The sequence below is a fragment of the Nothoprocta perdicaria genome, unplaced genomic scaffold (genome assembly GCF_003342845.1).
Source record: "Nothoprocta perdicaria isolate Ctin4 unplaced genomic scaffold, notPer1 scaffold_30, whole genome shotgun sequence".
Taxonomy (NCBI): domain Eukaryota; kingdom Metazoa; phylum Chordata; class Aves; order Tinamiformes; family Tinamidae; genus Nothoprocta; species Nothoprocta perdicaria.
The window spans coordinates 2,199,338-2,226,548 of NW_020455533.1; the positions used below are offsets into that span (position 1 = coordinate 2,199,338).

General features: G+C 45.4%; 3 protein-coding genes across 3 annotated transcripts; 2 read left to right on the top strand and 1 right to left on the bottom strand.

Annotated features, from left to right (window-relative positions):
• Positions 1-66: 66 nt before the first annotated feature.
• FADS6 (fatty acid desaturase 6) lies at positions 67-3,381 on the bottom strand. Its single transcript, XM_026042280.1, has 6 exons — positions 3,120-3,381; positions 2,298-2,464; positions 2,036-2,216; positions 1,025-1,212; positions 373-552; positions 67-283 (listed from the first exon to the last, which is right to left on the bottom strand). The coding sequence occupies exons 1-6, from the start codon at positions 3,379-3,381 to the stop codon at positions 134-136; spliced, it is 1,128 nt and encodes a 375-aa protein (XP_025898065.1). The 3' UTR covers positions 67-133.
• Positions 3,382-5,739: 2,358 nt separating this feature from the next.
• On the top strand, positions 5,740-12,830 carry CENPN (centromere protein N). The gene is made up of 11 exons (XM_026042334.1): positions 5,740-5,765; positions 6,076-6,257; positions 6,920-6,965; positions 7,567-7,623; positions 7,987-8,063; positions 8,777-8,953; positions 9,387-9,488; positions 10,017-10,074; positions 10,523-10,635; positions 11,791-11,914; positions 12,217-12,830. The coding sequence occupies exons 2-11, from the start codon at positions 6,087-6,089 to the stop codon at positions 12,330-12,332; spliced, it is 1,041 nt and encodes a 346-aa protein (XP_025898119.1). The 5' UTR covers positions 5,740-5,765; positions 6,076-6,086; the 3' UTR covers positions 12,333-12,830.
• Positions 12,831-13,476: 646 nt separating this feature from the next.
• Positions 13,477-23,034, top strand: ATMIN (ATM interactor). Its single transcript, XM_026042316.1, has 4 exons — positions 13,477-13,699; positions 17,269-17,394; positions 18,323-18,522; positions 19,236-23,034. Exons 1-4 carry the CDS (start codon positions 13,493-13,495, stop codon positions 21,064-21,066), a joined length of 2,364 nt encoding a protein of 787 aa, XP_025898101.1. The 5' UTR covers positions 13,477-13,492; the 3' UTR covers positions 21,067-23,034.
• Positions 23,035-27,211: the final 4,177 nt, after the last annotated feature.

Genomic DNA, 27,211 nt, shown 5'->3' on the forward strand with positions numbered 1-27,211 from the left:
TGGCTCTGGGGATTGACCCACCACGAAAGCAAGACACTGGGGAGGGACAGGCTTCCCATGCGCTGCTTTATGGAGGCGAGTGTCCTGTGTGCCGATGCTGCCGAAGCCACCACGGTGCCACAGTGGCTGGGGCTTACTGGATGCCGACCAGCTCTGTTATGGGAGGAGCGTGGACCATCAGCTCCTCGTATTTCTGCAGGAAGAGCCGGAGCCGGGACGCGTAGGAGTCCTCGTTGTAGGGCAGCCGCTGCTCCCGCAGGTATCGGGAGACGATAGGTTTGATCTGCAAGGGTCAAGGCAGAATTACCCCAGGCAGGCTGTACCGGGGGCAGCGCAGGCTTCTGTGTTTGCATCCAGCACCACCACCCTCACCTTCAGGCACATGTTGTCGGAGAGGCTGGGGAAGAGGTGGTGCTCCACGTGGCAGCTGATGAGCGAGTGGCCGAAGGCCCAGTCGAGCAGCGCGTTGCGGGGCAGGTTGAGCACGCCGAGGCTCATGAGCCGGATCCGCGCGGGCTTCCGCTCGGCCGCGAACATGGGCAGCCCGATGTGCTGCGGGGGAGGCCGGCGGCGCTGCGGGGGCAGCTCGCGGCCCCCTGCCCGGCCCTGGCCCTCCCGCTGCCCCAGCCCGGCTGCCTGCAGGCACAGAGCACCGTGCAGCAGCCGGGCTCCATCCCCCGGTGCCTCTCTCCAGCCCAGGGCTATCCAGCTTCATCCACAACAGCATAAACGCAACACGACCCTACAAATCCATAGGTCACCACAATTCATCCTAGCAGTGAGGAGATCTCAATACAGCCTTTTGCATTTACCCTCCCCAGACTTTCTCCCAACAGTTCTGGGATCAACGTTTTCCTCCTTGTCACTCTGGGTCTGAACCTCCTCTGCTCCGAATCCAGCATGCAGGAGACCACAGGAAATCCTGCCCGTGCCCTGCTTGCCAGCAGCGCCAGGGCTGTTTCACTGTGTGGTGGTTGGCCCTTTGCCACGGCTGTTGGGACATCTTGGAGCTTAGTGTTCCTACCTGGAAGATGTTTACATGGATATAGGGATGTGCAAGGAGGGAGCGGGTGACCAGCATGCAGAGCAGAGCAGACCAGGCAGACTGGAAGCCTGAGACGTGGAGCAGAATCCAGTAGTGGGAATAAAGACCCAGAAACATGAAGCAAACGGTCCGGAGAGCTGTTGTCCACTTGACACTCCGCAGCAAATCTGCAAAGGGAAGGAAAGGCAGCAGGTGGTAGGAGGCCTGGGCTGTGCACACGCGCAACCCGCCTGCAGCCCTGCGCTGCCTTTGTCCTTCCCTGCTGGCCCATTTCCCCAGGCTCTGGGCTGGCTGGAGAGCCCCAACACTGCTGAGCACCTCAAGGACTCATTTAATGGTCTGGAGCACAGAGATGCTCCTGGCCCCATTCCTCGGAGAGGGACGGAGCTTGCCTGGTCAAGAACAGAGCAAAACCAGCAGCAGATCCTGCTCCCTCCTCTGCAACCAGGTAGGGTAGGAAAATGGAGCTGAATCAACCCCGTCCTTCCATTTGCCAAGTCATCCTCTGCTTTCCTTGGCCCTGTACAGGGCTGCACACCCAGCCCCAGAGGCCAGCAGGGCTGCGCCTCCTTATCCGGCGTTTCGGAGCCTTTCTCCCGTGATCCCGCTCCGGCACCACCGCTGCTGCCCAGGCACCGCGTGGCCGGACGGAGCTTCTGCCAAGGAGCAGCCTGAGCCCTGCACCCCGGCACCGTGTGCCAACGGGAGCCCTGCCGCAGCCGGGCCCTGAGCTGGGGCAGAGCAGCTCCGGGGGCACCCAGCGCTCACGGCAGCCTTCCCCACAGCCTGCAAGGCTGGACCAGCGTGTGGAGCCCGAAGGGTGAGGAAGAGATGGAGGAAGCACCTTCGCTGGAGCAGATCCTGATGAACCAGCGAGCAGCGTCACCCCTTCTGCACACCCACCTCAACCGCCCAGATGTGCCCAGATGTGGCAGGGTGAAACCTCCCCGAGAGCCTAAGGCCCCTTCCTCGCGCGGCCCGGACACGCACCCAGCGCCACAAGAGGGGTGATGACGGGCACGGCGAGAGGCGCGAGGAACATGTAGACGTAGCGGTTCAGGAAAGGGAGCTTCCAGGTGCTGGAGTCGCCCAGGCCGATGATGTTGGTGTAGCCGTGGTGGAGCTTCACGTGGTTGTAGGTGGCCTGCTCGGCCGTGAACGCTGAGCAGAGCTGGGAGGGAAGGGAGGAGAGGGGTGGCCGGGGCCGGGGCCGCAGGCGCAGCCTGTGCACCCGCATCGTGCGCCCGCTCACCTCGATGAAGAAGACGGCCCACACCTTGCCCCAGGCCTTGGACTCGGTGAGGGCGTTGTGGCTGGCCAGGTGGCTGCCCTTCACGGTCAGTGTGTGGTGCACGACGCCGAGGATGACGATGCCGGCCAGGAAGGGGGTGGCGTGGGCTGACCGCAGGCACAGGAACCCTGTGGAGCGACGGCCTGAGCGGCCGGCACCGCCGGCCCGGGCCCTTCCCCGCAGCCACCGCGCGTGCCCGGGGCAGAGGCACCCGCAGCCGCCGCACGTCGCCGCGGCGCAGCCGGCTGTGCCGGCACTGCCGCCTTCCCGCCCAGCACAGGCCCAGGCGCGGCCGGGAAAACAGCCCGACGCCGCTTGGGCAACCCTGGCGGGTGTGCGAGGGCTTGGCCGCTTCTCCACGGGAATGTGCCTGGCTCCGTATGGGGGGAGCAGGAGACACACTGAGACAGGCACGAGGGGAGGATGCAGCGCCGGGCACGAGCCGTGGGGCTTGTGCGAGAGCTTGGCCTTTCCTGCATGTAGCCTGGGGCAGTTTCACCCCAGGATGGAGTGCCAGGCTTGGCCAGGAGAGGAAGGACAGGCTATTTCTGGGGACAAGCGCTGTCCTCCCACGATGCCAGCAACGGCATGGGGCTAAAAGCTCAAGTTGGGGTGAAAACTGGGAAAAACCTGGCGCTGGCCAGGAGGACACAGGCTCGACCATCGCGCCCTGCCCCATGAAGGTGCCCGGGCGCTGGATGCAGCCCGGCCGAGGCAGCAGCCGTCGCAGCTCACGCCGTGGCCGGTGGTGCCGCGGTGCGGCCAGCGTGTGGGCGCACTCACCGGCGGGCAGCAGGAGGAAGCTGAGGCCGAGGATGCAGATGTCCACACCGTGCCGCTCCCACCAGCTGCTGCTCCTCACGGCCGCCTGCACCAGCTGCGAGAGCTCGCCCATGAGGGCCCCCTCTCCGCGCGCTGCGGCCCCCGGCGGCGTCACCTCCGTCCTGCCGCCACCGCACGGGGGCTGCCCCGGGGCCGGGGGGGACCCGCTCTGCGCCGTGCTCTGTGACACCCTGCTGGGGACATGGGGCTGCTCCGCCGTCATGGTGCTGTGGAGCACGGGCACGGCGAGTCACCCACCGGTGCAGCGGGCACCGAGCGGAGCCGCCGGCACCGCCGGGCTCTGACACGTTTGCCCTGGCACCTCCCGCCTCGTCCCCGCCGCCCCCTGGGCTGCCCGTGCTGCTGCCGAAGGACACGGCAAGGGCAGCGACGCTGCAGAAACGAACGCCCGATGAGCAGCGCTGCTGGGAAGCCTTGGGATGCGGGAGCAGCGTCGGGCAGGAGAGCCTGGCTCCAGGACCCCGCCGTGCCGGTACTCACCCTGACGCGGTGCTAGCCGTGCCCGGGCAGGCGGCCGGGCTCCCCGCAGTGCGGCCCGGCCGGGAGCAGTTTGGGGAAGGGAGGAGCAGCGCAGGACTGGGAGGGCAGTGAATGCAGATGAGCGATTGCACTAACGCAGCCCTGTCCCAGAGTGGCCTCCATCCTCAGCGCCCGGCGGCAGCACCGCGGCCGCCAAGGGCGCAGGGATGAGAGGAAGGAAGGAGAGAGGAAGGGGGGATGAGAGAGATGGAGAGAGCAGTGGAAATGCTGAAGGCAACAGAGCTCTGTGCCAGGAATAGCCTCGAGAAACCCAGGCAGAGTATCTAGGGCAGGGGATTGGGTTTCCTTCCTTCCACAGAGGAGGGAGAGCGAGTGCAGCGTGTCCTGCAAGGGAGCACGCACAGGGCTTGGAGAGGGGCTCCGCAGGGCCGTGTGGCTGCCCCGGCACCCGCTGCATTGACTTCCCTGCCAGAAGAGTCTCCTTCCACCCCACAAGCTCCTGCACATGAGACATGGAACCAGCCCCACAGCTGGGTGCTCGGCCCATCCCGGCTCTTGGCTGTGGGACAGAGGAGTAAGGGCATCATTGAAGTCCTGTCCTCGCACGGCAGCTGGGAGCTGAGGCTGCCTTCACGAAGAACAAGATCAGAAATCAAGTTAAAAAGCGTGCAGTAAGAGCAGGGAAAGTTGTCTAAGTGTCATAGAGCCGCCGGCATCGGGGCGGAGGCGGGAGCCGCGTTGGCGGAGACGCCGGCAGGGCAGCAGGAGCGGCCGGGAGAGGCGCCGCTCCAGCAGGGCTGGGCAGGCGGCTTCCCGGGGCGAGCGTGGGGCCCAGGGGAAAAGCAGCCGCTCCGGTTCTCCCGGGGATGCGTCACGGCTGTGTGGTGCCCACGGCTCAGCTCTTCGGTGACCACAGGAAGACTTGGGACGCAAACCCCAAGGGCTGCACGGGTCCCCAACAGCACCCTCCTCTAATCCAAACCCCCCCAGTTTGGTGGGAAAACACGGCAAAGCCTCCCCAGCCCTTCACACGCAGGAGCAGCGCAAGCCCCGGGGCGGAGGCGAGATTTTGGGTTAGAAAAATAATTACTTAGAAGTACATCTCTAGGCTTCTCTAAGTATTTCTGAATATTAAGTATATTGAACTTCAGAATATTTTCCAACAGAAATCAACATAAAAGTTATCAAGAACAGATTCGCAACCCTAATCTAAAGCCTGTCCATACATACATTCAGCGAGTCCTACATTGTGCACTGATGTGCACAAAGAACCTGACAGGTACTAAAGGTGTTGGCAATAAAATTGCTGAAAACTAATGAGTAAAGAGAAATCAAAAGATTGTCCCCAAAAAGCACCATGTTTGGTGGAAGGCAATGAAAGAGAAGTGCTTAAATATAAATAATTGCTTTCCAAACACACTTTTTCCCACATTTGATGAAAATGGTTTAGAAGACCACCTCTTCACCAAAATTTTGCCAATTTCTCCATTTTAGAAGTTGGATACCTAAAGGTCATTTATATTTGTTAAGTAAAAAGGGGGGGGGGGGCGAGAAGCAGAATTCACACGCGACTCAAGAAAGTAGCTATTTAAAATGCAAGGCTTTATTTACCACCACTGAGAACGAAAACCTTACAATGAGCACTAACAGAGCAGAAAGGCATTAAGCTCCCAAGCTCAGGGCTTTTTACATTGCAGAACTGCAGCACTCAAATACTGCCCGCAGGAGGCAGAGCAGCCCTGAGAGGACGCGGGGCAGGGGAAAAGGGAACAGAGCCGACACTTGCTCTAAAACCCATAGGCCACTCCCTGTGGCTAAGATTTAACTCCAAGCTTGACCCAGCTTCGTTAAAAGTTTAAGTATTCCTTATAGCCGTTATGAAAGGGGAGCATGGAGCTGCGCTGGCAGCCGCCTCAGCCCTGCCGGAGGAGCCTGCGCACGGCGCCTGCGCCGCCCGGCGGGAGGCGGGGCCTGCCCCGATTGGGCGGCTCGAGCCCAGTGCGGCGTTGGATTGGTCGCTTCGAAGGGCGGGTGGCGGTTGGCGGCGCGCGCGGCCGGCGCGCGTAGCTCCCCTCAGGGCTCCGCGCCCGGCGCCTGAGGCGGCAGGTGGGTGAGAGCGCGGCCCTTCCCCCTCTCCCGCGGCCCATTCCTCTCCCCCAGCTGGGCTGTTGTAGGGGACGGCGACCTGAGGCCCCTCAGCGGATCCGGTCGGGGCTCGTGGCCCGGGGAAGGGTGGAAGGGCCCTGGGTCTCGCTGGAACCAGCCCCTGAGCCCCTGAGCCCTCAGGGGAACGCGGGTTAGTGGCCTCCGTGCTCAGGACGATGCTGATGCTTTGCCAGCCGCACCTGGGTGCTGATTTGCCTGCCGTACAAAGCCTCCCTATGTAGAGAGCTGCATTAACGCCTCTGTTTCTCAGGTGGCTTCGCAATGGATGAGACTGTTGCTGAATACATCAGGAGAACCGTGCTCAAAATCCCCCGCCATGAGATCAAGGCGATGCTGCAGACGTGGGGCTTCCTCTCCGAGGCCCAGCTGCAAACCGTGAATTTCCATCAGACCAAGGACAGCGTTTCCCAACAGGTTGTTCAGCTCTGCGAGGTAATCCTGCCCCCTGGGAACTGCCCGTTGGTGACACGGGAGAGCGTGGACAAAACCCAGCATCCAGTGGCAGTTCTGGCCCACCTAAAGCAAGGCTAGCGATAATAGTGACTTTGCCAGGCTGCTATGAACGCAGCATTGGCCCATGTGGAGTATAGAAGTGCATGTTCTGAGCTCTAAGATTGATTAAAGCTCGGTGTCTTGAGCCCTTAACAAATAAGGATAATTCTGAACTGTAAAAGGAAGGCCCTGATTAAGACAACTGTTCATTTTCTGGTGATAATTTAAATCTGATTGGTCTGGGTAGGTTTTTTTTTTTTTTTGATAGTGTAAGAATGATCACACGTGCTGCAAGCACCTCCTTGTGTTCCTGTGCAAACATACTCTCGTGGTCAGCTCCCACAAAACATGCTGAGATTTTCTGCAGTTTTATGTAGTGAGTGATGCTGTCTATGTATCCCGGGAACTATATTATATATATATGTGCTAATGGACATCTGAATTTGATAGTGCTGCCCCATGTGAAGTGCAGTTAGTTTGGTTTTTTTTGGATTTCAGTGCCATCCAAATAATTTAAACTACCTGGACTGAGATATTTCACTTCACTGTGATGCAGTGTTCTGGCTCTGCAGTTCACCATCTGTTGTCATTTTCCCTTTAAGGATAATTCAGCAGACATAAAGCAAGCAGCCCTCCTGGACATTATTTGTAAGTAAAAATGACTTTTATATTTGCTATGAGTAACTTGGTAACTCCTGTAATTACATAGTATTGCCTTGGTGAATCTACAGATGCATTTGCTGTCAACAGATTATGTTTGAGATGCTGAATGTGATTGGATCTGCCTGGTAATTTTTTGGGCCAGATTAACATAATAACATAATATTAAGCTGCAAAATCAAATGAAGCATCTGTTTGGTTCTTCTGACTTCTAAATAGATGTCAACTGTGGTAATTAACTGATGAATACAATTTACAAGCTTGGAGAGAAAAGTTTGTCTCCAGTATGCACAAAACCCTAAAATCAATGCTATTTTACTCCATATAAGGAGTGACAGCAGATACACCAGATGGAATTCTAACTTCCATAGTGATTTGTAATTTTATTATTTAATATTTTAATTTCAGTTTCAACAATCTACATTTCTTTTGCTTTCAGACTTACCATTAATGGTAGCTTAAGACTGCTGAAAGAATTCTATTGTTAGAATTAATGAAATGAATTGGTCGTAAGACTATTTTAAAATATTTTGTTTAACTACCTGTTAATGTATATTTTGTGTTACTGGGCAATTCTTATTTTCCCTAGACAACCACATCTATCCAAACAAAAGAATCTGGAGTGTTTATCAGATGAACAAATCAGGTAGATAAATATCTTTCCTTGCTGTAATCTCACTATGATAGTTCTTACAAATGTACAATAGTATTGCCTCATACAATATGCTTTGAATATAAACAAAGTCTAGAATGGAATTTTCATTAGACATATATTTAATATTTTCAGAATACTTTTGCTCAACTTTTAAGGAATTATTATAAATTAATAGCTACTGGTTTTTTTTTTCTTTATGTATCAATAATGAGGCTCAAATTTAGTATAGGGCCTGTCTTATACCGTTAGGCAACTTTAGCTTTTTCTACATGTTTTTACAGTGTTGTCTGAAACAAAACAGTCTGAACTATTTTTTGTAAGCAGAATTCCAAACTGTCCTTTCTTGTTTAACAGGGGAAGAAACAGATTTTTTTGACTTAAGAGATTTCAAAAAAAAATTTAAAAGACGACTACAGACAGCTCTGAAAAATGTAAGACTAAATCCATTCTAAGTGCATTTTTTCTTTTCTCTTTTCTTTTTTTTAATCTCTTTTAATTATGACAGTCCACAAAAACTTTGAGAGGTGACATTGATCCACAAACAGTTTGGGACCTAGCTAAGTGAGAGCTTGATTGGGGTGCCTAAATCAAAGGGAATTTTTGTCGAGTTAGGAAAGTTGAGCTGAAAGTCATCAGCAACTGAGTAGCAAAACCACAGAATCTGAGAAGGAAATCTTCAAAATAGCCTGTGATAAATATTCTAAAATATTTCTGAAATTGGCAAATGTATCAGAAGTAAGACATTTGAAATACTGTTACTAGTCTTCCTTCTAAATACAGGACTTTTTTTGTTGGGTTGCGATCTCCCAAAAGAGAAAATTGAGAGTTTGTAGCAAGCCATTTCTATTCTTGATGATATGCGTCTTCAGAAGGGTCAAAATAAAGCCTTATGGGAGTTTGAAAGATTATTTTTTAATAAATTCATATATACGTACATATGCATATATATGTATATATGAACTCTTTCAAAAGAAATATACATATTGCTTATTTTTTAAACACAAGATGATATTTTTCCACTGAAATTTGTTTTAAATAGAATCTGTGTTATATTGTTTTGTTTAGGTCACGTGAAAGTAGAGTCTAGGAAATATTTCTAGTCTGAATGTGCAAATAAATTGAAACTTTACTTTCTTCTATTTAGGTTACCATCAACTTTAAAGAATATGAGGATAATGCCATCTGGATTAGAATTGCTTGGGGAACACCATATAAAAATCCAAACCAGTACAAAACCAGCTATGTTGTATACCATTCACAGACACCCTATGTCTTCATTTCTGCCTCAGTGATTAGGAGCACCTTACCTCTGCTATGTCAGGTAGAAAATAAAACTGTAGTCCCTGACACTACCAGTCTCATAGTTCAATAATTCTCCTTATTAGCTTTTAAGATGTTAAAGAGGTTAATTAGGTTTTTAAAAAAACATGTTTTTAGTAAACTCTTGGTGATCATTGTTGGTAATTTTCTTATTTTTGATCTATTTAGCAGACTTTCATTTTGGTTATTTCATTAGCATTATCAGCCTGATTAACTAGATAACTATACATCTTTATCTCATGCATGCCTTTGATCTAACCTTAATAAGCTTAATCTATTGCAAATTCTTCAGACATAAGAATCCTGCTCATTAAAGGGCAGTTGCTTACCCTAAAGTAAAAACATTGGGTTATCTAGAAATACAATGTTTTCCATACTATAAGTACAATGATGATTAATATTGATGTTAAAATAATTTCAATTTTCATTTAAAGGCACTGGTTGTGGCTTCCAATTACCATGACATCCGTGAAATGGAGCTTCGAAGTCATTGCTTAAACTCCCTTAAAGATATTGTGTTTAAGAGATATAGCCAGGTGAGCCACTCTGTAAGTTCATCCTAAAATGAGTCTTGCTTCTTGTTTCAGGCCTAGTTCTTACTCCCTAGCAGGGGGGAAAATTCACCACTTCCAAGACATCATCATGTTACAGTAATAATGAACTACTGAGGTGGACAGCTTTTCATGAAGGTAACATTAAAATGGTGACTTAACACCTTAGTATTCTGAAGGTTAAACTTGGTCCAAAATTCTATGACTGAATTAATCTTAGGATTTTTTAGTACAGTTTCATCGGACTTCCTAGACAATGTTTTGGAAACTAATGGAATGAGCATTTATTCTCATTCAAGTAGCACTTATAAAAGGGTAATGTTCAGAAATACCATAGAAGGCTGGGAATAGTTATCTCAAAGTTAGACTTCCTGGCCTAGAGTAATTGCCAAAAAGTAGAGAGAATGCTTATTTTACTTGAGAAATAGATAGAAACCCAAAAAGTTCTTTTCTGCTATAGCCTCTAAAAGTGGAAGTGGAGTAAAGGGTTATTTTTTTTCTTCTCTTATTTAGACCTTCCAGACATATTATCCAAGACCCTTACAAGAAAGGAACGTAACCTCAGAGAATGGTATGTACGTTTGAAATTAAACTGCACTTTCAATGTCATGATATGTTAGATTTGTACTTAAAAATATCCCTTGCTTATGGAATGCAATTCAATAGGAAAAGTACATATATTGCCAATGATGGTAAGATGCCACAATATTGTTTACCTTTAGGAGAGGTATTTCCCAGTGGCAGTCATTGGACATACCAGCATTTATGAAACCAGGAATACACAGTGCCCAGTATTGCCTTTCATATTGACTTATTTTGTGGTTCTTAAGGAATAATAACTGCAAATATGAAGCAAACAATTGGTTTATGGAAAAAAAAGATTGTGGTGATTTTAAATCAATTTCTGTTTTTCTCCTGCATTCCATCAGACATTTCCTGATCAGAGAAGCAGTATTCTTTCTGCTGATGCAGTTCTTTTTCTGTTTTTCCTCTTCTCCTTCCTATTCTTTCACTTGCAGTGGATTTAAGGATAATTCAAGAAAACAAAAATGAGAAAGAAAGAATACTGAGAGTGAATCGTGAAGTTTTTGGTGATGGTCCCCAACCAAAACTTGAATTTGCACAATATAAGGTAGGAAAAGTAAACAATTTTTTTTTTTGTAATTTCAGCAGAATTAGCTGCATTAAATTGCAAATAAAGAACTGTCTAGTGCTGCTGCAAGCTTAAGGGGGACAATTTAAAATATGCTAGTTGAAACTCCTCTTTGTAAACAGATTTGCACTCAGATTTGGTCAGACCACTGAATGGTATTTTTTCCAAATTTTTCATCCTTATAAACCAAGTATTTTACCTTACTTTTGTAATACAACTTTGAAAAACAGCAGTGTTTTCAGGCATGAGAAGTTAGGGCTATTTAAGGTACATACAATCTAGTAACACATTAATCAGCCGTAACTTCCTAGGCGATGCGGGTTTTTTTTTTCCTTTTTTTTTGTTTGGGTATTTTGACAAATAGATATATTGGAAATTCCAGGAGATTTTTCTTAATGTTTTACAACATCATTGTGGAGACTGTGTCTTTTGGCAAAGAATTGTTTGCCACATGGTGGCACCCTCTGGTTTTATTAATAAAAAAAAAAAAATCTTCAAAATAATTTAACACCAAGAGACAATAGCAAATTGATTCTTTTTCTAGTTCATGGCTAACCTAATCAGAGTTGCCTCATAATTTCAGAGATAACAGGAGATTCATAAACTTCTTTTTAATGCTGGTACTTGAAGAATGTATTTTCATCACCTACTTAGTTGCTAAGCACTTTTTATTTAGCTCACAAAGCAGTTTGAAGACACAATCCAAATTAAATCATGTTTGTTTCAACTGGATGTCTGTTTAAACAAAGAGAAAATGAAATTGAGGGCAGCGACTCATTGAGAAAACAAGTCATCTGTCATAACTGGGTTAAAATTGACTTAAACTTCCCACACCACCCTACAAACTACCAGGCATGTAACTCCACAGTATTTGGCTCTGTTGGGTGTATCGTGCCCTACAAAAATGCTGAGAGTTGACAGTGATCTGGTTACTCAAAAAGTTAGAGAATGACAATAACACAAAATAAACATTTTTTGATACAAATATAAGGCATTCTGTTCAATATCACATGTAGTTTGTAAACAGTATTCAAAGAGAAATGGGCCACAGTCTGACTGATCTATTATTTTCATAATAACATATATGTAAAATGTATTCCTTGGTCATACTCCCTGTACATTTTGTGTTAACAGCTGGAGACAACATTTAAGAGTAACCCTTCACTGGATGTGTCGGACATAAAAGAGCCATTCAGATGTCTTGTCAAGTTTTCTAGTCCACATCTCTTAGAATCACTGAAATCCTTGGCACCAGCAGGTCAGTCTTTCAGCTCTGCAAAATGTAGCAAAATATCATAGTTGAATATTTTTATCATGTTATATTCAGATTGTATCTGGCGTAAGAGAGAGCCTGCATAATTTATTTAGAAATATAAAGAAATTTAGTAGAATAAAAATGTCACCACTATGAAAACTGTTGTTTAAATATACACCAACTTGTTCTTAGAATTCTTAATTTGTACATAGATACTAATGCTGTATTTTTAATTCTAAACTATTGATGAGCATAATAATTGGCCGAGTTAAGCTATAATGATCTGTTTCTCTTCTTCTCTCCAGGTCTAGCTGATGCGCCACTTTCACCATTACTTACTTGTATACCGCAAAAAGCGAGGAATTATTTTAAAATTAGAGAGAGGAAAGGTATCTTTCCAGGAAGCTTTGTAAGCCCTTAATTTAAGAGTGATTTTATAGAAAAATATAGAACTCATTTATTACTAGCATTATCCAAATCATAATAAAGGTTAAAACATTTTTTAAATTAACTTATTCCTTCAATTTCCCTTAAATTCCTTCCAATTAAAGTCTTCAACCCTGTGAATAGCCCCATTTAACGACGGGGAGTGACCTGCCTGCTCAGGTCAGGCGCCTTGCGAGCTTGGCAGAAGAGGATTCCACAGTGAGATGGTTGCAGACGAGCGGGGAAAGGAGACAGGACTCTTGAAAAGCAGATGTCAGGGAGAAGTTTCCATCCAGCTCCACTGGTCATTGATTTAGATCCAGTATCTTTACTGGCCAAGTGCAATATTCAAGAACAAATATCTATATAAAAAGCTATTTTTTAATGTTTGCATTAGTATCTTATGAAATTTTACCTTTAGAGTAATGAAATAGGCAATAACTTTGTTTTGAGGAAGTTGTGCTTCAGAATGTGTGCTTCATTAAAGACTTCCTCCTTCTGCAACTCCTGCACATTGTTATTTCATTTAACAGGTGGACATAAAGAGGGTGGAATCGAAAGAGTAATGTTCACTAACACAACTAATAGCCCTGCAGTGGACTTTTTTAGTGGTAATAATAATTATCAGACATTTTATGTCACTTTCTACATTTTTCATTAAAGAGCTTGATTTGGTTTGAAGGTTCAATTATTCTTTTATCTAGAAACTTAGTACAGCTATACTTTATTCTACTCTGCTTTACTTTATTCAACTAAATAATAATAAAAAAGCTGGGTGAAATCAAGAAAAAAAAAAATTAAAGGGGTGCAAGAGTTCCCTTAATTCTGTAATTTGATAGATTTTTTTATAAGTTGATTTATAAGGGATCTAATACTAATCTTTTATAAGGGATTCTCTTTTTCCGAGCTGGAAGTGTCTCCCTTCCTTGGTTTCCAGGGTGTCGCGGGTAACGTAACTGGGATGCTCCAGTTCCAGAGCCTCTCCCGCCTTTCGCCCCCTCGGCGCGCGGAGGGCGCAGCTGATCCCGGCGCGGGGGCGTGGCCGCCCCGCCTTTTATGAATATTCAACAGCTTCATGACTATTCGATGAGTTTGTGCATATTCATGAGCTCCGCACCGCCCCCCGGAAGTGGGCGCGGAGCAGCTGACAGCAACATGGCGGCGGCGGCGCGGCGTGGCGGGGGGCCCGGGCGGCCCCCGGCGGCGGCCCCGGCGCCGCCGGCCCGCGAGCTCGTGCGGCCCTCGGTGACGGAGCTGTCGCAAGTGCGCACCAACATCCTGTGCACCGTGCCGGGCTGCGGCAAGGTGCTGCCCAACAGCCCGGCCCTCAACATGCACCTCAGCAAGGCGCACCGCCTCCAGGTACCGCCCGGGCCGCGCCGGCCGCCACCCCGTCCGTGCCGCGCGGGCCCCGGCGCCGGGCCGGCCCCCCGCCCGGGCTGCGCGGGCCGCGTTTCCTGCGTTGCTCGTGGCGCTGCTGCCCCGCGCAGCCCCGGCCCTGCTCCGAGCGCCCCAGCTTCCCTCCTCAGCGCCTGCTCGGCCCTCGTAGTGGACGGGCGGAGGCCTCTGCTTGTTTCTTGTTGATTGTCGCGGGCTCCGCGCGTTCCTCGTTTGTTACCAGGGGCTCTGGGTCTTTCTTGTCCGCTGTGGAAGCGCCGCAGAGCGCCGGGCGCGCTGCCGTCCTGGGGAGGTTACCGGCGAGAACCGCGACCAGGGCTTCCGAGCGCGGACTTGCCGTAAACGCAACAGTTTCCTCAAGAGGCAGGGCCGGGTGTAGGAGCCGGGTCTTATTCCCGCAGCTCGCGAGCACGGGGCCAGCAGGAGGTTTTGGTACCCAAACCAGGCCTCGTCAGGGCCGGAGGACATGGGGATGCTGGCACAGGGAAGTAGGATGAACCGGGAGAAAATAGGGTCAAGGGCGGGAGCTCAAACACGAGGTTGTACTGATAACAGAAACTCAAATTGATCAGTCCTGTTCTTTAAAAAGTGAATCTGAAATGGGAAACAGATGCCAGTGCTATGTGGTCATCGGCATGGGAGCCTTTAGGGTTGTGCTGCTGTGAGAAGGGCAGTCCTAAAATACACCAAAAGTGTGTGGCAAAATACCCAGGGGTGAGGTAGGAAAGTGCCCAAGGAAGCCCGAATTAGCCTGGAGGAGGGGCAGAACGGAGTGCCCAGGATCGTGGGAATGGCACCTGGCTGCCAGGGGAGGCTTGTTTGGCCTAGCAGGGCTGATAGGATCAAGTGTTGACTGAGGAGTTCTGGCTCCGTAGCTCAATTAAGTTACTGCAGAACAGGAGCAGTGGATGTAAGCTGGCAGTGAGAATATCAGGGGTGGAAACCTTGAAGACTTAACCCTTCTGTTTATAATATTTTGTGAGGCAGAGGGGTATTTTTCATATGAAAAGGGAAGCCAGATGAATTTGTGAGGAGAGGCTCCTGTGGGGCCAGGGAGGCTGCGCTCGGTGGGACCTGGAGGGGAAGGTTCTTCCCAGGAGCCTGTTCCCCAAAAAGGGCCTTACACAGGCTCAGTGTTTTCGGCAGTAAGAATAGCTGCACTTCTGGCCCTGTTACTCAAGAAACAGGTAATCTGCTTACAGAAAATACGTTAAATAGTTGGTTACAGTATCCTGTAGCCATGTTTTAAATTAATCCTTTGGAGTAGGTCTCTCTGTTGCAGGGAGGCACATCCTGGCGCAGTTCATCTGGGCTGAATCAGGAGCAAGGATTATTGCTTTCTGTTTTCTTCATTGATGATGCAGCCCTGTCTGTATGTCACTAGCCCGTGTAATGCAAAAGTCTGTGTTGTTATAAGGTAATTGAAGGGGTATCTACCAGGGATGGTGGAGATGGGAATGTGTAACCATGAGAAGTAAAATCAGAAGGAGCGGACGTGTGAAAAGTGTCTGAAACGTGACAGGCCAGCCCAGTTTCTGTGTGGACCTAAGGTTAACCATTTAATGCTAGGAGGACCGTGAAGTTAGTCAAAGTAAGATCAGTGCCTGCTGAGGGTTACTTGGATATGTAGAGTATCTTTCAACTTGTCACAACAAATCTGCTGTGATCTGTGGCTCGAAATCTGTGTACCATCTGTTATAAAAGCTTCTTGCTCATATTTATAAAGCTTTTGAAAACTTGATATTTTACTTTTTCTTCTTTTTGTTCCTCTGAAGTATTACAGAAAATGAAGGGTTTTTAAGGTCTTGGACTGCTCATATTGGAGTATGTTGCCATCTAGATCGTGTAGGCATCTAGACAATTGGCAGAAATTTAGCATGCAGGTAACTTGGAATATTATGATTGTGGTTTGCCTGTTAAGTGCCTGAATATATTTCTGACTGCACTGTCATCTGATTGGTTACACTGTTAAATTTTATACACTTAGACTCTTATTTATTCCTAAGTGAGGCTAATTGCTGTTTATTAAGTTTATTGATTTCCTTGCGCTGAAGGATGCCAAACCTAGTTATTAATTAAAGGCAAATCTTCCTTTCTGAAGAAAGAAGTTTGCTATCTTCTCTCTTCTGGGCTGCATCTAAGGTCCCAAAGTGATCACGCTAACTAGTCAAGATTGAGCAACAATGCCACGCTGTTTTAACCTTAATTTGAGACTGTTAGGTTAATGCGATCTAGGGAGAGGCACTCAATCAATCCTCAGTCACAAGGGAGATTAAACAGACCCGTTTGTGAATGGCTCGTCTATGGGAAAAGCTGCTGCCTATGCAGAAGGACGCTGAGAAGGGCAGAGGAAAGGCAAAAGCCTATATGAAAACTCCCTATCTGGGGAACTATTCAAGAGTGGTTTTTGTTTTGCTGTTTTTGTTCTGTTTTGTTTTTTGTAATGGACGCTCATTGACTTTGAGACTGACCTTTTTGAGTCTGGTGCAACACAGCAGAGCTGTGTGACTGCAAATAGAAGGGAAACATGATTTGAAAAAATGTAATATTTTTCACAGAACATGTTAAATTGAGAGGTGGTTTGAGGGAAAACAAAAGGTTTGAAGTGTCTCACTAATTAAGTTTGTGATATTCCTGAAAGGTAAAAAGAAATTAATACTCTGAAAACAAAGTAAGTCTGAACAAAGTGTTTTGGGTTCTAGCCAGCTGTAGCTAGGTGAGAAGATCTGTTCATCTCGCCTAGTAATGTCATGCAGCTGTGGTGTGTGCTTTTATTTTTGTTTCTCATAGGATGATTATTGCATCTGGTGAATTCTTTATGTATGATCTAGCCCATGTAAGCATGAAGTGGCTGGAGGAGATCTGCCTGCTAGGACGTTACTGGTATAATATTCACATCCCACCACTTATTCTGCTTACTCTCACTGTCCCCTTGCTAAGGAAATCCAAAGTGGAGCCAACCAGGACATTCGCCAGGAGCTTTCACCTGAGTAATGACCTTGGGGAGGACATCGGAGACTGTGCCTGGCACTGAGGACTTGGTTGCCCTCCTGCTTAATCTTAGGAAAGCAGGAAGAAGCTTATAGCTACTCTGAGCATCGGATGTTCCTTTTGCTTTTTATTTTTTTTGTTTAGAGCATATGTCTGATGTTTTGACTGCGAGCAAAAGATTTCAGATAGGATATATCTAGAAGGCTCTGTTGTGCCTGGTTTCCTTGGTTGTGTCAGTAGAAATTGCTCCTTAATATCTGCTGGAGAAGCTTGTTGGCTCAAACAACACAAAGGGCACGTGTCATTTGCTGCAGGCCAAGAGTCTCTTGACCAGAAGTGACTGGTACGATGGCAGTGCTCATATGGAGCTCACTGGGATTCAGGTTGTAGCCCTGACCGAGCCAGAGAGCAGAACGTTGCATCTGTTAGGAAAGTGCTTTTACCTTGAGGCATGTAACCCATTGACCCTAAGATGCTGTGTGTTCTGAATGTTGTCTTTAATACACAAACCTGGAGTTTTTTGTCAAATTGTACTTTTTCAGGATGGAAAACTTAATGCACCAATGAGGAAGGGTTTGAAAACTTCACAGAAATTCTACTGCTGTCCTATTGAAGGCTGCCCTAGAGGACCAAACAGACCATTTTCCCAATATTCTCTTGTAAAACAGGTATTCCTTTTTTCCTCATTTGGCACTGACATTCTGTACCCCAGAGAGCCTCCGCTTTTGCATTCAGATAGGAGAAAAGCGTCTCGGTGTCTATGCAAAAGTGGAGAAGTTTGTGCAGAAAGTCCATGTGGGCCTGTGGTGGGTGAATGTGCACATTTCCATGTTGACATTGGAGGACCTGAAGCTTTTGATCAAGCAGACACTGGTATGTTCTGCTAAGAGGGAAGAAGGCCCTCCTTGGAAAAGAGCAAAGGGGGCCAAAAATCACCGTAGGAACCAATAGGAGTTTGTTATGTAGCTGATATTTTTAAACAGCTTTTTAAGTGGGGAAGAAGGGTTTTTCTCTGCTTCTCACTCAAAATTCACTTGTTTACAAGTTACCTGTTGAAGCGGGGATGTAAAACTTGTTTCTCTGTGTGAGTAAAAACCTTCTGCTTTTAGTCATCTGTGATTACCCATGGAGACTGTGGGTGACCAGCCCTTGTGCGAGAAATGTTGCACGTATAAACACTTACCTGCATTTTAAAGTGGTGGCCCTGCTGCTGATAAGGAGCTAATATGATCAGGAGATCCATTCTCCCAGCTTGGAGAGCTGCATGCGGTAGGAATTTTGTGTATGCACCAATATTTGTGCAAATAAAAACTTATACTCCAGCTTTTTCTCCTATACTCCAACTCATACAATGAAACTTTTCAATCTTACGTTTTCTTAATGTGAAGGTATGTATTTTGAGATGCACCTAGCACAAGAAGATTGTCAAATTTGGAACTCTTTAAACTCAACTGATTTCTTGTGAGATTTTTCAAAAGATTGTGATTTCTAATTCTGTTCTCCAGTGGTATTTAACATGTAAAGTATTGCAAATGTCAATGACTCCCCTAAAGGTTTCTCAGCTGCAGATTGACGCTGACTTCTCGTTTGTTCTAGCACTTTATGAAGATGCATGCTGAAAAGAAGCACAAATGTGATAAATGTAGTAACTCCTATGGTACTGAATGGTACTTGAAGCGGCATATAGAGGATTGTGGCAAGACTTTCCAGTGTACTTGTGGGTGCCCTTATGCCAGCAGAACAGCTTTACTGTCTCATATTTACAGGACTGGCCATGAAATTCCTGCAGAACACAGGTAAAAGTGAAGCAGCAAAGTGTAACATTCCTTGTGTTCATCCCAGAGCCCTCAGCCTCCTCTGTGCTGTCTGTTTGTCCCCTTGCTCTTCGTTAAGTTGGAGCCTGGCTCGCGCTGTTTTAGCTGTAGAACTGTTTTCAGCTCTTTCTTCGTTCCATTGCTTTCAGCAGTTTCTATTTCGTTAAAGGCAGTGCTGATTAATTGCCTAATCAGTAAGATCAGGTTTCCACCTATAAAATAGGAAGCGCTGCTGCCAGCAAGATAGTTCCTGCTGCTGCTGCACTAGATGTGTCAGTACTAGGGATTCTCATTGGAATGCTTTTAGTTTCTTCAGAGATGATTTGGGAATGTATGTAGCTGGTAACTGTGGTGTGAAATACAGTTCGTTTTATTTTCTTTTATAGCCCAGTTAGCATCAAAATGAATTAAGGTCTGATTTTAAGACATCTAATGTATAAAGGGAAACAAACAGTCTAAACATTAACCTCTTTTTAGAACACAGGTCTCTGTGGAATAGATCCATTTTATTCTTACTTTGAAAAAAAAAAGAAAGTGATGGACAAATTCTGTTTTTTATTCCAAATTAGCAGTCATCTTGTTTTCAACCTCCTTTGTGGCTTGGGTTTATATTTCTGGTGCAGTGACTTGAAAGAATGGAAGGCAGATGTTTTGTGCTTGAAGAGAAGTGTAAATTATTGATCTGATGTTCACAGGGATCCTCCTGTCAAGAAAAGGAAAATGGAAACCTCCATACACAATCAGCAGTTGGCAGAGAAAGCAAATGAAGGATTCATCAGTACCCGCAATGATAGCCCTGGCACTCAGGAACTGGACTCATCTGAAGTGAAATTAGTAACCCCTTTCGAAAGCTCCCACAGTTCTAACTTTGCTAAGCAGATGCAGCCAAAATGTGCCCCGAAGATGCTTTTGCCCAAGCCCAAAGTGGCTCTGGTGAAGCTGCCTGTGATGCAGCTTGCTCACTTGCCCGTGTTTGTGTCTGCGACAGACCCTGCTGTGAAACCTGTGGTGGTGGCTGTTGATAACCAGGGGTCGGTTATGAGTACTGTTCAGTTATTGCCTCAATCTGTAGGAATTCTGATTCCAGCACTGGAAGCAGAAACACTTGTGTTTAAAGACTCTATGCCTGTTTCAAAAGTGACTAATTCTGGTGACAACAAGCCAGTAAGTACTGGTGTACAAGTTGACTTGGATAAGGTTACATCTGCTAGCGCAGGACAAGAGCTGGGGAATGTTTGCCACAAGAATAACATTTCTTCCATAAATGTCCAGACTGACTTATCTTATATTTCTCAGAACCTGGTACCAGCTGCAGCCTGGGCTGCCGATTCCTCTGTGTCCTCTTGCTCTCAGACCGACCTGTCGTTCGGTTCGCAGGTGTCGCTACCCATCAGTGTGCAAACACAGACCCTGCTGCCTGCTTCTAAGCTGACTTCATCCATCGCTGCTCAGACCGAGGCTTTCGGTCAGGCTTGTTTTCCAACGGGTGGCATTTCGAGGGAGACTCAGACCCACCGGACGCAGCCCTCTCTGGATGGAAGAGTGCAGATGGACCAGGCTGTGATGAGCAGTGACATCTTTGACAACGTCCATTCCTCATACAGGGTTTCCACTCAGATTGGCCTTCCAGAGAATAACTTAATGGCTGCAAATATAGAGGAAACCCTGCTGCAAAGGAGTAATTGCAAGAGCCTAAATCAAGATACAGTAAAGTCAGAAGCCCTTATCAGCTTCAATGCGCAGACGAATATACTGCCGCCTCAAAATACAACAGATAATCAAACACAGACAATGGACTTACTAAGTGATCTGGAAAACATCTTTTCAGGAAACATGCCTGGCCAGACACTGGATAATCGTGGCCTTTTGTCTGATGCTGGTTCTAATGCTGACTCACATCTGCCATCTGGCCCGTCGCAGAGCACGGGAATAGATTTTGATATTGAAGAGTTCTTTTCAGCATCTAATATTCAAACTCAAACTGAAGAGAGCGAGCTTGGTACCCTGAACTCCGAGCCTGTTTTGGAGTCTCTGGACATCGAAACCCAGACTGACTTCTTATTTTCAGACAGTGCCACGCAATCGTATAGCTGCAGGGGGAATTCTAACTTCTTAGGTTTGGAAATGTTTGATACGCAGACCCAGACAGACTTGAATTTCTTTTTAGACAGCAATGCCCACCTGCCTTTAGGCAGCATTTTGAAGCAGTCTAGTTTCTCCATGAGTACTGATTCATCCGATACGGAAACCCAGACAGAAGTGTATCCTGCCACTAAAACTATACCTAGCCAGAACATAGAAAGCAAAGTCCAGCTGAACAGTGCTGAAACACAGACTATGGATAGTTGCTTTGAGAACCTGGGGAATTTATTCCTCACTAGCAATGAGACACAGACAGCAATGGATGACTTTCTTCTGGCTGACTTAGCCTGGAATACGATGGAGTCCCAGTTCAGCTCGGTAGAAACACAGACCTGTGAAGAACTGTGCTCCTTATTTCAGAGCTCTGACAAGTCCAGCCACTAAGTGCTGTGCCACAGAACTGCTGCCTGTGCTGTGAAATTAAGTTATTGGGGTGGGAGAGGTGGATCGAGCAGGTTATCCACTCACATTGCTGAATGTAGTTGTTGTGTGCAGTTGGCCTAAGAGGCTTTTCATGCTGAAGGTGTCCTGCTGAATGTGGGACTTCAACATAAACCCTGTGGGCATAAATGTGTGTGTGTGTGTTTGGGTTTTTTTGTTTTCTTTTTGTAACTTGTTAATGTACATTTGAACCTTAACCATTTGTGGTGCCTATGTTTGCTCAAATTTCTTTGCAAAGGTGATGCTGCTTTTATTTAAGCTGAAAAAAAAAGAAACCCTGAAGTTTTCCCGTATCTGTTTATTTCGGGCATGTATATATATATATATAGAGAGAGAGTGTTCCAGTGTTCTGGACCAAAAACTGGCCTGTCTGATTCAGATCCTTCCCTCAACTTATGGGGAAGGGTTCTCTTAGTGTAAGTTACTTGTGTTTACTTTTTTTCAGCCACTTTTCTCTTACGTTTGGCCTGGATTTGCCAGTATAAGCCGTGCTGACTTATTCTGTGCCTTCACAGCTCTTACTCCTGGGTAAGCTGAGATTTTCCAAGCAGTCTAGATTTGGTCCTATTCCCTCATTTGTAGATACCCAGAAGTATCTGTTCGTTGCCATGTATTCCACTTGCTGCACTCTTCAGCAAGATTCTTCGATAGCTTTATTAATGTAGACTCTTGAATATATTTATTGTTAAAAATATGTAGAAAGCAATAGCTTTTTTTTTTCTTCTCAAGTGGCACTGATGCCCTTCTGAAGGGTAGGAAAAGAACTTGGGATACACAGTTAGGGGGAACGTTAGCATGCTGCCCTTCAACTTGTGTGCTCAAATATTTTTTTTAGGAGGGATTTGCTTAAATCATTTGTGACTGTAAGACACTAATGTGTGTGCCTGAAAGACTGGAATAATTTTGTTTTACTGAAAATCCCCTAGTTCTATCAAGGCAGAGCTTGAGAAATCTCATAACGGTTTATACTACCATTACCTTAAGAAAAGTCTTTAGAAATGGGAAATTCTCTAAAATACATCTTCACATGGACTCTTGGACTATCTGCTTCGGGAAAGCAACAGCATGTTGAACCTGTAAAGGAGAGCTGGGAGACCAGCCCTTTGGGGGGAAGTGTGTCCTGCTTTTGCATGGTGATCTGCAACCCTCATTGCCAGTGGTTCTTTGGGAAGTCTTCTGGCTTAAATCAAATTTAAACAGTAATTTGTTGAAGAGAAATACATGATTTCTTGGGTTTTGTTTTGTTTTCCTGTTCATCCTAGCCCTGTACCAAGCTTGTGGTAAATCCAATTGCCTGGAAAAAAAAAAAAACAAGCCAATTGTGAATGTAACCTGGATTTGGCCTTAACTGCTTTTTATCTTTCACTATAAATAGCCACAAACTGGAGGGCCCCAGTTTTCTCTCAGACAAGTTCCAGTTTTCATTACCTTAAATGACAGAGCTCCTGGCCTGTGACAGACCTGACCTCCCGGTGTCGAGGGGGAGCTTTTGGCTGCCTGTGATGTCTGCCCAAGCCTTAGTTCCTGAAGGTTCACTGTGCTCTGCTGTGTGTTGTGGCCTCAGTTCAAGGCTATGGGAGGTAGTTACTCATCTCGTGTAGTTTAACGTTTCTGTTTGAAATGAAAATAATCTTTCGGCTTCTTTGGCACTTCCTGTCCCTTTCTAAATTGTCATAGTTAAATCAACATGGTAAGAATCTGTACTTAACCCTTGAGACCATCTGTGTAAATTATCCTAGAAGCTTGTATCCTGTTTTTCATTATTTCGAGGTAAGGGCTTGGAATCTTTAGGTCAAGAAGCTGCACGAAGGAACCTTGTTGTTCCCTCAGGAATGTAGTGGCTTTGTGTTTGGTAAATGTTGTTCCAGCCCCTCCTTCCTCCCAAGTTTCTCAATGTCTGGATTTGCAGATCTTAGAAGCAGAGCTGGGGGAAGAGGAGGAAGTTATAAATCCAATTCTTGGATTAAGGCAACAGACAGCTGGGAGAGCTGTTTTCTGCAGCTGTAGAAGGCAGAGGTGAGAAACTGTTACCTCCAAAGAGGTAACAGGGATCTCCGCTGACGAGGAGCAGAATTACAGAAGGTTTCACATTCCAGCCGTAGCCACCTGAGATGTTAGCTGGCATTGCACAGCCTTGGCGCTAACTTACAAGTCAGAATGAGAGTCACTTTTTTTTTTTTTTTTTAAACATGTAAACCAAAGGTCTTAATATCTGTGACTAGCAGGAGGAAAAAAAAAGAAAACAAGGTTTTATGCCCACAGATCTTTACAGATCATCCTACGTTCATTCTATCTTATAAATAAAAGTGTTTATGAGCTTTCTGTGTGCTGTTAGAGTAGAAAAATACCATTTCCCTCCTTTGGCTAAATTTAATTAGGTTAGCACACTGCCACAGCATGAAGTTATCGAGTGAAAATGCTGCGTGGAGAAAGCAGTTAAACTGACCTGCTTTTCTTATAGAATTTGTTCATTTTGACCAAGATGAATTTCTTCACATATTTGATTTCCAATGAGTTGTTTATTAAAAAAAAATATATATATATATACGTATTAGAAAATATTTTGGATTCTAGACTGCTAGCACATGTCCTCATTTAGGTTTTATTTAATATGAAGAAAATGCAAAAATTGCAATCTGACCATAGTTCTGTTGAATCCAGTGTGAACCGAATGAAACCTGACCTGAAATATTGTTGCTAAATACTTGTAATTCTTCAAAATTAAATGGTTTGTAGATTTGTAGAATTTAGTCAACTATTTCTTAGTAGTAATAAGGTTATATGTATCTTCCTTTTTGTCTGTTTCTTCCAGTTTGTCTCTGATTTGATTTTCAAGGCACTGTCTCTATTATATGAATCAATAGTGACTTGTTATTTTACTATTTTTTAAATGAGTAGTGTATACTTACTGCCATTTGATGTAGGATATAGAAAAGGCAACATCAGATTCTCTGTAGCCTCTTAGCACAAATTTTTATTTAGAAGTGGTAACTAACATTACTTGCTCTTAGTCTTTGCACTTCCTTTTTAATTCCAAGTTATGCTGTGATTGTTGCATCTCAAGTGCTCTAATATTAAACCACTCCATAGTTTTGTAGGATCATTTGAGCTTTTCTTTATTATTTAAAGAAAAACACTGAGATTTGCCAATATGTATCAACCTGCTGTTCACCAAGTTCAGCAGTTTGAGAAAGAGAGCAGTCCAGAACTTCAGAGAAAAATGAGAAATCTCTGTAGAGGCTGTTAACAAATTATTGCAGCTGAGAAGCCTGCAGTTTTCAAAAACTTCCCTGGACTTGTGGTTCATTTGGTTGTTGGGGAAAAAAAATTTCCTTGTCTCGTTGTAGCCGGAGAGGTTGTGGAGTCTCCATCCCTGGAGCTACTCAAAAGCCTGGACATGGTCCCAGGCAGGAAGCTCTGGGTGTCCCTGTTGAGCAGGTTGGACTGGACGGTCTCTCGAGGTCCCTCCCAGCCTCAGCCCTCCTGTGGCTCTGTGATACATCCAGGTGATTTCAGCCTTCCTGAGGCTGCCGTGCTCCAGGACGAGTTGGTCAGGAAAGGTGGATTTGCCGCCTGAGCCATCTAATGGATCCAGCTGGTTCCAAGTAATCCAAACTCAACATGGTGTCAGTGTCGTACAGTTCTTTGAATCGATGAAAATAAAGAGAGCAGTGGCAGACTTTTTGTAATTCTTAAGAATAATGCAATTATATACATTTAAGTTGAACACTTAAATGTACCTTTCTGGAAAAATGAGTATGTTTTATGCCTGTTTGGTAGACTAGTACAGCGGCAGGTTTGAGACCGTTGGCTATTTGCACATGTGTGTGTATGCAAAATTGAGTTGAATGACTTGAAACTTTGGGCTTTGGAGAGAATGCTGATTGTTATCACAGGCAAACGTGTTCCCTTTTCAAGATACATGTATACAAAGCAGAAGTGAAATATAAGCAAATCTGGGACACGTTGCTTTCACAGTCTGTGAGAACATAAGCACAGAACAACTGAAAAACGAGGTCTGTCTTGATGCCTTCCGTGTTTGCCTCTTCGTGCTAAGCACTGGCGTAGCCGTGGATGTGTGTTTCTACTTATATTTGCATCTATTTATGCTGAGGTGTTTGTAAATGCTTCTCGCTGCTTTGGTAGGGAGGGAAACCTCCCCCTCAAATTTTCATGCCAGCCTGAGAGAGATCAGCAATTTAAAGCTGGAGGTTTTTAACTCCATACATTCTCAGCTATGCAAAGTCATGTCCAGAGAATTTTCTCCTCTGAAGTGTTACGTGAACAGCTGTAAAACAAGCTTTGTGAAACCTCATTTGAAACAACTGAGTTGGTGTCTGTCACATAGCAGGGTACTCAACTAATGCTCCTTAACACAGTTTTATTTCTAGGCTCGATCTCTTTGTTTGTTTATTGACAACAGAAAGCAGAATTTCCCTGCTGCCCATATGTACCTTGGGAGTACAGGGACAGCAGGAACAACTCTTGTGTGAGCAAAGATAGCCCCGTTCCACTATTGCCAGTCCTTATCCTCTTAACATGTGCTCCCCTGCTTGTTTTGGGGAGAATAGGTGATGGGCTGTCTGTGTTGGCAGGATCCAGATTTCAGTTTGGTTTTTTTTTTTACTAACCTTTCAAGCATTGGACAAGCAAATTATAAGACTAATGTATGTTGAATCAATATAAGGTGCTCAACTTGCAAATGAGTATTTGTTATTGACACCTCAGAAGTTTACCAAACTTTTATTTGCCTTTATCATTAAGGTGTTTGCTTCCTTGGCTTTGATCTGTTTTTGACATGTTTTAAAAACATGATCTTAATGTACAATTTACTGTTCCAAATATTTCACACCAAAACACTGCTAACATTGCGGGCCTTGCAGCTTTTTCACTGTCATAAGGTGCTGCTATGCTTGTGTTCCTAATAGACTAGGTCTGCTGTGAACAGGTTTCCCTTTATGGTTTTATATGAACATTATAAGGTTGTTCAGTGTTAGCAAGCTGCTTTTCCAATGTGTTGTGCAAACTTACAACTTCTGTTTTAGTTTTCTTTTTAAAGGTTGCTGTGAATCAAAGTTTGCCTGCTGGAAGGATTTGCTGCTCAGAGCATGACTGAATTTGTCCTGTTTAAATGCCATTGCTATGCAATGAACAGAATCCAGGAGTCGCACCATTCAACTCTGTATTGCCTTGCAGTCAGGTTGATGTTAGGTTAGGTCTTAGTGTATGCGACTCTTCCACATCACTAAAAATGCCATTGGAGAGCCTTGAAATACTGGAAATTCCTGAAGGAGTCACTGATCTTCAGTTAAACAGCAGAAGTTCTGCTTTTTCCCTACCCTGGCTTTTTAGCAGTATCTTCAACAATACTAGCAATGGACTATCATAGATGACTTGTGCTGATGCAAACTGTGCAGCCCCTGTTCCACCTCGAGTACTGCTTTCCGCGCCTGCATCAAGCACTTGCATGCAGAGCTCCCTTGACCATAGTTCTGTATACATACACAGTACTTCCAAGGGCATCTGATAAAGTAAAGCTAGATATGAAAGACAGCCATATTTTTCAGCTTACAGAACTGAACACTCAATTATCATCTCATTTAAATTAATTATTTGCAATGGATGAGTAATAAGTCTCTTGGATGAGTCTTTCCCAAAGCATGTGTGAGCTAATCTCACTAAGGCTGAGGAATGTCCTTAAAATGTTTTTCTTCTCATCACTGGTCAGATTTTCATCTAGTGGAGGAATTTAGTTTCCAAAGAATGTTTGTGTTTGATTCTTGCTATTTAAGCCAATAAACTTGCAATGAACATGGAAAAAAAAAGCAAGTATTCATTTCTTAAACCTATTTTACAAGTGACAATCCCAAAGAAGGAATGTTGTCTTAATAATTGTGAAACTTCTTAGTATAATGCATGCAAAGAAATCCCTGTGCCAAAATACTGTTTCATATTTCCTTCTCTTGGAAACTGAAATGTTACATAAAGCTACTAGTAAGTTATTCACAAGTGTTGAAACATTTTGTTCACCAGTGAAGCACTTCTTTACTCCTGTAAATTATTACATATTTTGGAATAAAGTCAACTT